We start from the raw sequence: 12,594 nt of genomic DNA, 5'->3' as shown, positions 1-12,594 counted from the left end.
GCTACTGATCTTTTCGACTCAACATTTTGAGTTGAACCCTGAGGCAACTGTTCGTTATGTAACATTGCAATTGTGCTTAGCTTTATTTTAATTAGTCATTATTTAATTACATCATAATACGTGTGATGTCATAACGTTTACTTAAAAACCTAATGTGCATTTCTCACTGATAAAGGGTTTTCACTGAAATACATTTAAAAAACCCTTTTTTTTAAATAGAACTATGTGAAAGGACATGTTTTGAAAATTTGCCCTTCATTGTGCTTTAATTATATGATAAATATGATATTCACAGCAGTTTAGTGTGGTTCCTAAGGTTAAAAATACCAGATTTCCAATGGTAAAAATTATTAAGTATTTTTTAGGGTTTTTGATGAAATCTACATTTTTGCATAATTTCTCAGTCAAAATGCACTTTCAGCCATCAGAAAATTTTATATTAAATGCTTTAACATGGTCTGCAGGGATGGGGTAATTGAAAATGTAATGGTAATTAAGTGTAATGCATTACAATTTTCCATGTAATTGAATGTAATGTGTAATTGAGCATTTTTTCAATTACATGTAATGGTAATTTAATTAATTACAATGAAAAAAGCATGTAATGCTAAATTACTTTTGAATTACATTTCAATTACATGTACTTTTATGGTGTTAATCATGTTACTGCTAAGAAATTGTGTTAATATAAATATTATTTATTTGACATACAGAAATGTTTTCTAAATAGTCCTATAACTTAAAAAAAATGTGAGAATCATATATTGGTGTTGTTCAGTTTTTAAGAAAGATCTTTATCTAAATAGATTGATAACATGTATATATTCATATGATCAAAATACATGTATGTATTGTTAAACAAATGTATAAATCTTTCTTAGACAGTTCATTTAGAATTTTAAATCACTGCACACAATCATTTGTCAAATTAGTATACACAAAAGGATTATAGAAATAAAAATTATCAGCTGTAAAAACAAATGGCAATTAATCAGACTAAATGTGTAATAAAACAGCCTAGGGACAATGCCACTATTTCATGTATTTTATCTAATTAGCAAAATATTGCTATTACTGAGACATTATACATTGTTTGTGCTAAAAGAATATTTTCAATCTAGTGACAAGCATACTGTTGAATAATCATGATAATTGTAAAGTAAAAGCATGGACAATTTTTTAATCTATTTATTATTTATTTATATTATGTTTAATTAAATGGCTTCATTTCTGAGTTGTCAAAATACCCCTTAATGTATTGGCAAGTTAATAGGAACACATTCCCTTTTCTATCAACACATCTTATGATCTAGCAATACCTGCCACATCAGCTCCTGTCTGAACACTTTGTTTCGACAGGAGCTGATGTGGCAGGTATTGCTAGATCATAAGATGTGTTGATAGAAGACATTAAAAATACTAAAGATGATCAAATGCAATGCTAAAACTATGCTGTAAGCTTACATGAATATTTTACACATGCTATATATACATATATATTGTTTAAAAAAAGTTATGATGAAATGTAATGTGTAATTTAATTAATTACTTTAGCAAAGCAATTGTAATTTAATTAATTACATTTCAAAAACTGTGTAATGTGTAATTAGTGTAATTGATCATTTTTGCAATGTAATGTGTAATTTAATTAATTACATTCCAATGTAATTGACCCCAAGTCTGATGGTCTGTATATTGTAATTGAAGGTTATCATCAGATGTTTTATCCATATTGTGACTTGTGAAGGTATACTGGAAGGAATCAATTATACTTACACATTGTATTCAGAATTAATAAATATAACGATATAAGGGTCATTGCCTTATAGTACTGAAACAACTTTTATTTTCCTTCAGAAATGGACAAAAATACACAGATTTATTCAGAAAGTCATACTGATGAAGATCACACAAGAATATTTGGAAAAATCAGAACTTTGGATTTCAATATGGGTCAATATCCCTAATGCGCCTCAAATTGAGGAACACAAAAGTTGTGCGTAAACAAAAAATCTCTGTGTAGTGATATTGGACATGTTTCTATTTTTAACAAGTGACTGGGCTTAACCATTTGTGTTGATTTGGAAAGTAGAAGACCATAGAATAAATGTGTAAAAACTATGGAGTTATTACATGTATGCAAAGTACTAAATTTTCAAAGAACTTATTGTGTGAAAAAAGGGATTTTTTTTGCATCACGAAAGGATTTTCTGGGTGTGCTAATTTACGGAAAAATGAATCTCACTTTGTACCCTGAAAATTTAACCACATATGTGAAAATGTCTCAGCTTCGAAAGCCATCATACATATCCAAGTTTATGATATGGACTGAGCTACAGAAGAAAATGTTACCATTACCGCCTATGGGAAATCAATTACGCATACTGATTCAAATACGAAATATACTCCTGTGGAGAGTTGTCTCATTGGCAATTATACCACATCTTCTTATTTTTATAAGTAATTCAATAATTGGGATAAGAAAACTTGTTTCTTAATATATCCTATTGCATGTAGTTTGTTTGCATTGATTGTTCTTCTCCTTAAAAAAATTAAAGACATGAGGAGTGTAACAGTTTTTCTACCTAATTAGGTCTTTCCACTTTTCCGTGGAAAGACCTATTGCTTTTGTTCTGATTATTTTTTTTTTTTTTTTTTTTCTTGCACGGTATTGTTGTTTCAAAAGATGTGGCTCAGATTTTTTGTATATGATATCGTAGTTTATACGCTTTTGAAACTGACCCTGTTTAACCGAACACTTTTCTTTTTTGAAAGAGTTATCTCCCCGAACACTGTTTTTCTTGTTATGACTTCTCCTTTGCAACCGTAAAAGATAGCGACAAATTTATATTTCCAAATTGCTCGTTATATCCTCAGAATGTTACGTTTAATTTTGACCGAAGCTTTACGAGGACTCCGAGAGTTATTCCCCTTATGTATTTGAAATAAGTGATATGTATTTGTAACTGGAATACCATAAGTGATAGAGACCTAGGGTGTTTTGATTTGAGGTCCTTAGTCAACTTAAAGAAAAATGAGGTCAGGGTCAAAGGTCAAGGTCATGTTCTAAATTTTGATTTTGGCTTGTTATTACTATTATCAGAAGCCATATAAGATATCGACAAAATATTTTACTAAATTGTTATATGTCGAAACACATAAATTTTGGTCGAACAGGTACATTGACATTAAATGGGAGTTTTCTCCCATCTCATATTTAAAACTAGCTGTATGGTGATATAACTCATTAATCATATATAGTAGAGACCTAGGGTCTGTTGATTTGAGGTCCTTACTTTATGACCTTGATATTTAGGTCAAGGTCATAGGTAAATTTGACGTTATAGATTTTGCCCTTTGCTTTAACTTTATATATACTTATACATGATAGAGCCATGGAACTTCTTGTATTAGGTTGCAAGCCATATGACCTTGAAAAAGCCAAGCAGAAGTGACCTTGTGTGAACCGGAAGTTGCTATTTTTTGTACTTATTTAATGTAAAAATATATAGAACCATATATTTTTGGAATCAGTGTCAAGTAAACTATCATATTACACCGGAAGTGACAATTTTTAAAGCGGAAGTAACAAATTATCTCCCTTATTTCAAACAAAAGTGGGGGGCCTCGGTGGCTGAGTGGTCTAAGTAGTCAAACTACTGTATCACTAGCCAGTCAACACTGAGGTTGTGAGTTGGAATCCCACACGGGGCAGGTGCACTCGACTCCAATCTCAATTGACTAGGATTGTTAGTTTTCCTACCGAAGGTCGGTGGTTCTCTCCGGCTTCCTCCACCAATAAAAACTGACCGCCACAAAATAGCACAACAGTGTTGAAAGTGGTGTTAAACACCAATCAATCAATCAATCAAACCAAAAAGTATCGAAACCATATATTTTTGGAATCAGCGTACAGTTAGCTATCATCTGACACTGGAAATGACATGTTTAACTCAATTTTATTATTTTCATATCAAAATACATGGTTTTTTGGTGGAAGACCTTCAATTGTTCTCTGAACAATTGGTTTTTAATTTATATATATATTTATATATAGGAATGACACTGTTACTTTGAAGTATTCAATGTCTTGAATGCCAGTTTGCTCAATCAACGTGTGGTTCGTTGATATGAATTTTTTTTATAGGTCCAAATTCAATAATGACTTCAAACTTTCTTGCTTTCCTCTATTTGCTATGGTGACGTTATGAAAAAAAGGTGACAATGGCTGATGATGTTACATAGAAAGAGCACATCTTTTTGCAGATCATTGACAAAAAAAGATTCATTTTGTCTTCATATTGTTGATAAATCATTAGATTTTATCACCAAATCTTGCACAATATGATATTTCTCAACTCTCAATAGACAAATTTTAAATATTTAAAATGCTTGGCAAGCTACTGGTTTTGAATTTGAAAATTAGACTGTCTAGAGTGGAAAAATGTTGTGTCACATCTGATGCAGTGGTTGAATCTATATATTTCAGACGAGTCCCATTGGGATATGAAGGCTGAATCAATTTTTCAACTATGATTTTTTTTTAAATTTCAACAACCTCATTATTACTCGACTCTTTATCAGAAATATGATGAATATTTTTGAACCATTTATTTGCTCTGAATGATATAAAATAATCATATTTGTAGAAGTATAAGTATCCCATTGACTACTTATATCAAAATTACTTTAAAGAACTAAATTTAGACTGAAGTATGACTACCAAACAAAAAGAACTCTGAGCAATAGCTAACTAATGATACCCCCACTTAAAGTATTTCAATAAACAGAAAGTTTAATAATAAATCTGAAAATGCATTACAAGGTAAATCAAGTTCACATGAAGCCTGATATCAACTTTCAGGAAGCTCTTATTTTACAAAAAATTTCATACAAAGCCAGTATTGTTGGAATAATAATATAAATACTCTATAAACATGAAGTTGATGAGCAATGAATCTGAAACCATGTAACAAGATAAACCATGCTGACATGAAGCCTGATATAAAATTTCAGGAAGCTATTTTTTGAAATTTGCTTGAAAAATACGACAAAATTTTTATAAATTGCAATTATGTTTAGAATATACTAGAACACACCCGCAACATGGCGGGTCCGTGAATGAATTAAAGTACCTATGCCTTATTTTAAGCCTGGATTTTTAGTATTCATATTGTCATCTGATAAAGTCATGCTGATTGTAAGGTGCACAGTTTTCTATGCATGTTTTAAAAATCTTTCTGTTTGAATCCGTCCTGGTTTTCTTACTACAATAAACTTACTATAAACTAAATTTAATTTTTTAACTAATTAACCAAAATTAATAGTGGTATTGAGGTGGACGAAAACAGACTTGTTAAATAGTGTACTATAATATAACATAGATATAAAACAACCACTGGATGAATTCCAGGTTCTCCTGATAGAGGGATTTACAGAAGGTAACAGGTAAGTACAACCGGAAACTACATGTGGCATATACTATTGGTATCGGTATCGGATTCAACCCTGAACTTGTTAATCATTGGTAATATTAATTATGTGAAAAAACAAAAGGGCCTGGCATGGTGTAATTTTTAAACAACACCATTGTCCTATATTAGTTATAAGTTGAATCCTTTGATTCGTCATTTTTACGTCATGCCAGCTAACACTAGGACCTCGTTTTTTTAATAGCATAGATAAGTATTCAGTAAGCAGGAAGCTGATGAATGATGAATCTGAAACTGTGTCACAGGGTATAATGTGCGGACATTAAGCTTGATATCAAATTTCTGGAAGCTATTAATTGTAGTGCCTCAGAAATATGCTATGGAAATTTAATCGGACAGATGGACAGGCAGGTGGTAAAACAGAATACCCCCTTCTTTTGAGCAGGGGTATAATAAAGTTGGAGGCTTTTTCTTGTTAATAAAATTATCATGTATATTTAACCACTACTCAACCAAAATTGCAAACATGTTGATAAAATATTCAAGTAGCAAATGGTCACTCAAGATAATGGTAACTGGTCAGTCTAATAAAAACTTACACTCTCAGCATATCTACATACAAAATGTCATCACAAATTTATGGTCCATGGGGAGACAACTCAAACAAATTTCATCTAAAGTGTGGGCAGTCCAATAGAAAATTGTAATTCAGTGTTCTCCCCAGGGCCTTAAAGCACCAAGGTACACTGGTGCTATATTTTCTACCATGGTGCTATCTTGGATGATTTTATAATATAATGTATAGGGGCCATGGTGCTATATTTTTTGGAAAACCAGTGCTATGTTAATTTCCATGGTGCTTTTTGAAAATTCTGGGGAGAACACAGTGTATCTTACCTTTCTAACTTTTTTACCTGTGTGTGTGTTTTTGTGTGAATTGTGAGATTATGGCTATTTTGTATATTAAAAAAAATGTGCACATTTTAAATAAAGGATTAAAATTGAGAATGGAAATGGGGAATGTGTCAAAGAGACAACAACCCGACCATAGAGCAGACAACAGCCGAAGGCCACCAATGGGTCTTCAATGCAGCGAGAAACTCCCGCACCTGGAGGCGTCCTTCAGCTGGCCCCTTAACAAATATGTATACTAGTTCAGTGATAATGGACGCCATACTAAACTCCAAATTATACACAAGAAACTAAAATTAAAAAAGATACAAGACTAGCAAAGGCCAGAGGCTCCTGACTTGGGACAGGCGCAAAAATGCGGCGGGGTTAAACATGTTTTTTTAGATCTCAACCCTCCCCCTATACCTCTAGCCAATGTAGAAAAAACAAACGTACAACAGTACGCACAGTAAAACTCAGTTTAAGAGTCCGATGTCAGAATAGGAAACAAAAGAAAATAGACAAAATGACAATAATACATAAATAACAACAGACTACTAGCAGTTACTGACATGCCAGCTCCTGACCTCAATTAAACTGATTGAAAGATTATGTCTTCATCATATGAATATCAGGCACAATCCCTCCTGTTAGGGGTTTAGTATTATACCATCATAAAATATATGAGAAGAACATAACCCATGTCATGCCAACAACTGGTTTTAGAATAAATATGTTTAATTCCGATGCAAAGACCCTATAAGTGAATCAATATTAAAGCCAAAATATGCAATCTTTAATGACCTGACAACAGTATCGTAACTATATCCCTTCTTAATAAGTCTGTTTAAAGGTTTTGTTAGCTTTTGAGATGAATACTGATTGTTTATCATTTTAAATGCAATGTAAATATAATATTTTATTTATAAAATTAATGTTTGTCTTATAATAAAGACATCATGTTTACAAATACCGTAAATGCCCACTGATTTGTGGTATTTATATGGAAAAGAACTTTTTCATGAGTTTCAAAAACTCAGTTATAATTGGTGGAGTAAAAAAATTTTGTTTTTCAATTTATTTCTCCTTTGGGGCAACCAGAGAAAAAAAAAATTCTACTGTTCAACAGTGATAATCACATTTCATGATATCATAATACATTACATACTATCAATGAAGATAATTATGATTGATGAAATAATAATGCATCAAGCGCAAGTTTTCTGAAGATTATGTTTATGTTTAGGTCTCATGGTTCTGAGGCTACACATTATGTAAACAAGGGAAAATGGCGTTCATGACATGTGGTCAAGCACATGTTACATAATTATCTGACAAAAGTCAGATTTCTCTGATCAAAAAGGATTTATATGTATATTGCAATAAATCATTCAGAAGGATTCTGTGAACACTAGAGTTTTTTCTCAAAATTCTCCCAATGAACTGCACTTGTATTTATAAATAAATTCAAACCATTTGAATTGTAAGGGCATATAATTCATATTACAAAGGAAGACAACGAATTTTGACAACAAATTTTTAAGAAATAGTTCCTTTTTATTGAGAAAAAACTAAATTTTCTTGTCTGCAAGATTGTAATTGCATAACTTCCAGGTCCATTTCCTGTTAGAAAAATATTGAAAATATCCGATTGTGCATGGTTTTGACAAAATTTTCATGAATATTCCTATCCGATGTGCCGATTATATATTCTAATATCTGATATTCAATTACACGATAAAATTTACATTAAACATATAGGAAAGGGTTTGGCGTTTTGAAATAATATTACAATAGCCGATATATTCGTTTAGCCTATATCCGATTAGGTGGAGTCTTCTGTATTTAACAGAAGTGTGTTTCTAATATGCCTTTCTTGTGACGTAGCTATTGAATTTGAAACAGTTAATGCACTTTACCAGCTGAAAGATTTAAACAAGTTTCGTGAATATGTGATATAAGAACTAAAGCTTTATTTTGTCTACATCATTATCACTAAGACTACTCTTACAATGTCTTGGCCGACCTTAAGGGATAATTATGACTACAATCAGATTTATTATAACACTACTAATATGATGAACTATTATTTGATGTACACTAAAAGGACTTTGATTAATTTAATTATCACTTAATCACAACAATAAAATTATATTACAGTTAATATAAAAAGTGTCATATTTTTTAATATAGTTTTGTAGCAACCTAATGGAATTATGTGCATTAAAATGTACTCTATATCAGCAGATATACAATGTCAAGTTTTCTTTACTATCCAGCAAGTTGCATTATGTTATGAATTATGGTATGAATGATGATTAAAAAAAAATCTGATTCAAAATAGCTTCATTTTTTACATGACTCTTTTAAAATACCAGAAATATGATCAGCCTTTTTTAACTATTTATATGCTCTTCTGATTAAAAATAAACACACATTTAATTTCTTATCTGAAAAACTTAAAACTTCATCATGTTACTAAACAATTATACTTATATAATCAATATCATAAGGATATAGTGTATTAACAGTCCAATTTATTTTACAATTTTTGAAGTCTATGGGAGACAACTCGAACAAATTTCCGCAAATTTCGACATTTTTAAAAAAACAAGACTGTTTGTGATTTTTAATAATTTCCTGGTGCAATGTGAATATGAAATGTGCTTAAGAAATGTTTGTCTCATAAAGATATTATATCTACAAGACTGAAAAAGTGCACTGTTTTGTAGTGAATACGAGTGAAAAACTTTTTGCATGAATTCTAAAATATTATGGTTATTCTAGTCAAAGAAAAAAATTATTGCATTTTCTTTTTTTTACTTTTGTGTGCCAAACCAAGATATCCACAAAAAAATTCAACTGCATAAATATATTGAACTGACACAACTTCTGGTTCTAACACAAAAGCATACTATAATCATGGAATTAGATTTCAAGATGAATTTTCTCTATCCCTTACCTTAAAGCTTGTTCATGTACATTTACTACAAAAATAAAAAATAAACGAAAACTGTTGACTTAATTGTCTAAACAGTTATACAGTTAACAATTCATGTTTTGACTACACATTTTTGTAGGTCTGTTGTTTATGGATATGCTTGAAACAGTAATATACAAACCATTCACTGATAGTATCTTTAACATGTACACAGTCTGCCAGTGCCTTCCCTGTGGAGTTTATTCTCTGATTCAGTAATGGTAACATTTTATCTAACAGCTTCTGGTCATGTTCATGAACATTTCTACATAACTCTGAAAATATCAAAAATTTTATTATTATTCTATATTATCTGAACAGATAAAGCTCTTTATATTTTTATTCAATTGATATAAAATTAAAAAAAGGAAAATGGGACACATCTTTTACTTTTGTATGGAGGAACATTAAATCTCTTGGAACAAACAATTTCTCAAAAGTTAAATTTTCTGATATTATTTTAATGCAAAATATATATCTAGCAAATGAGTTACAAACAAAACAGAAAAAACATAATTGTATTTTCTCCCAATTGTTGCCTACTTTTTCTTTGCTACTGAAATTTGGCATGAGACCTTGTTAAATGTTCCAAATGTTGGATCATATTTTCCCTCAAAAAATCTGATGCAACAATTTGGGAAACATATTTTCTTGATCTTTTGAAGGGGCATGGGGAATCATTTAAAAAAATAATTCTGACATGTAATATTAAAATTCAATAAAAAAAAAATTAGAAAATTTTAAATTGTCATGAAAATTCTCAACAACATACACACCACTGTCCCAGGTTAAGGGAAGGGTTTGGGGCCTGCAAACATGTTTAACCCTGCGACATTCTGTATGTGCCTGTCCTAAGCCAGTAGATTGTGATTCAGTGGTTGTCTTATGTTGCTGTATGTCATATTTTCTTTTCATTTGTTGTTTTGTACAAAAAACAGGCTGTCAGTTTTCTCGTTTGAATTTTATATTTTGTCATGTTGGGGCCTTTTATAGCTTGTTATGCTGTATGGGTTTTGCTCATTGTTAAAGGCTTTACAGTGACCTATAGTTTCTTACATCTATGCCATTTGGTCTCTAGTGGATAGTTGTCTCATTGACAGTCATACCACATCTCCTAATTTTATACCCCAGGCCAGTTATATTTTGTTTGACAATTTTTAAAAGTCTCAAAACACTCTTAATAAAGTTTAGTGCCTTATTTCACTAAGAGAATAAATCTATGTAAAAACCTTCAATTTCTGATGAAGAAATGTCCTCGTCAGACCAATTTATTTTCTTTAATGTGTCTTCATACTTCATCTTCAAACAGTGTAGTAATATACATTCTGGTGCCTAAAAATAAAAAATAGAACATATACTTAGGTTGCTTTTCTTATTAAGGAATGTTGTTTTTGATTTAATTTTCAAGTTAAGACCCATAATCTTCATTTCAACAGAAAAAAGAATCGTAGTACTGCTAAAGTGTGACAAACCAAAAAAGTCCATTCAACAATTTAAAGCTGCTAATTACATTACAAATCATTGTTGCCAAGCTGCTGATCAAAATGAAGTCATTCTGTTCAATAGTACTGGAGAAATGTGTGGATAAAAATTCTAATTTACAAATAAATTCACCAGTTTTTACTGTAATTCTATCACTTTTTCTGCATTTTTTCAAATGTGTAAAAAATTCTTCAATGTACCTGTTTCACTGTTTGTCTGAATTTTAGGGTGAAATACCCATTTCTACACTTTAAAACATTTCCATAGCTATCAGTTTCATCAGGGCAGGAAACTTAAATACTTCTTTAAGAAACTCTATTCTTTAATTCTTAGCTAACTTGAACTTTTCTTCCACAAGTTTTGATTATTTTTATATAATGAACCAGTTGTTACTCTTGGCTCTCCATTGGTCAAAATTCAATCATGTCATAAAGTTCATATTGTCCTCTGATTTTGCTATTGTGATATTGATGTCACAAAAAAGGCAACAGTGCCTGATAACGTTCATTTCGAGTATTTTCCTGTAGAAATAAAGCAGAAAGAGCTACTTTGATCTACTTTAATAACTCAATTGTGCTTTGTAAACGTACACAGATTTTACATATCCGTCTCTGGTCCGTATTTTACCATTGTCAAGTCAACATCCGGTATGAGGAAAATGTACTTGTCAAAAATGAAAGTGTAGTAATTGACAGCGTACTTTTGCACAAATAAATTGTCTTAAGCAGATATTAGTACGCTGATGTTGCACACTTCGAATGGTGCACTGTCAATTTAACAGTTAACAAAATAACATAGAGTTTATATAAAAGAATCAAGTCAAATACCGTTTTTGTGTCAATCATAATTTATATGATGTCCAACTGATTACTATGGGTTCCTTTTGTTACTAAGTCTGAAGGGATTAAAATCGGAATGAGACAAAAAAAATGTCCGGCTGGCTCAAATGTTTTTTGGAAGCCCTCAGGGCCTGCCTTGAAACCATACCAAATTGATGATTGGATGAAGACTTTTCAGAAAAAATTGCCTAAATGACAGGAAGACATTTCAACCAAATTGTATAGTGACTGGTTGTTTCTTAGAATCAAATAATTGAAGAAATATTTTTGTGTAAATTTTAGAGAAATATTCAAAAAGGTCGCCATCACTCTTTGACATCTATTATAGTAACATCTCTGAACTGATCTGTATGGTTCACCACTTAGATACATTGGCCCTCTACTGCAAGCATGATTTCTAATACAATGATTGACAGACCAATCTACAAAACTTTACCTTATATGGTGGGAATTGTACTGTATCTTATAATTGTTGTAACTGTTGGTAGGATGGATTTGTTGTCTGGTTTATAGAGATGTCTGATATTGGGATCTTCAAAGCACTGAAAAGTAAATAAGTGACAAACTTTACTTTTAAAAATTCATAAACTTAACCATAGTTTTTTTAAGACAAGTTGAGTATGACACGTATGTTGTCATTCCAGGAACACCAAATCTTTAACAAAATTGGAAAAAAATTTATAGATTATGTGGTTAACAGGTATTGTGCATTCTTATCATAACATTCTTCCATGTCATTTATATAATTAAAGCAACATTTCAATCAGCAATATTTTTTGTTACACCACAGAGCAACAACTGTGAATTTATTTATTTTTTGTGGGTACCACTTTTATTGAAAAAAAAAATTCAACTTTTGTTGATACTTGATTTCGTTGTCTTGCCAAAGTATGCATAAAAGTCCATAGCAAATTTGTTTTTTCCTCAACATTTTAAATTCATGGTTTATTTAAACTCACGAAATTTGGAA

General features: G+C 30.8%; 1 protein-coding gene across 4 annotated transcripts in view; it reads right to left on the bottom strand.

The window, feature by feature from the left end:
- LOC127711078 (uncharacterized) overlaps positions 1 to 12,594 on the bottom strand; it is a 1,247,322-nt gene that overhangs the window by 419,253 nt on the left and 815,475 nt on the right. For 3 of the 4 annotated variants that reach the window (XM_052217043.1, XM_052217035.1, XM_052217041.1), the window contains exons 16-17: positions 10,533 to 10,635; positions 9,446 to 9,578 (exon numbers count right to left, since the gene is read on the bottom strand). In XM_052217043.1, the coding sequence (XP_052073003.1) occupies positions 9,446 to 9,578; positions 10,533 to 10,635 (236 nt within the window). Of the gene's footprint in view, positions 1 to 9,445; positions 9,579 to 10,532; positions 10,636 to 12,060; positions 12,167 to 12,594 lie in introns of those variants that run through there. The other variant, XM_052217044.1, reaches the window with a different exon arrangement.

This window comes from Mytilus californianus, unplaced genomic scaffold, assembly GCF_021869535.1.
Source record: "Mytilus californianus isolate M0D057914Y unplaced genomic scaffold, xbMytCali1.0.p SCAF_8, whole genome shotgun sequence".
Lineage (NCBI taxonomy): Eukaryota > Metazoa > Mollusca > Bivalvia > Mytilida > Mytilidae > Mytilus > Mytilus californianus.
Note: the sequence above shows the minus strand (reverse complement) of the source record. Positions and strands in the feature narration are given on the sequence as shown.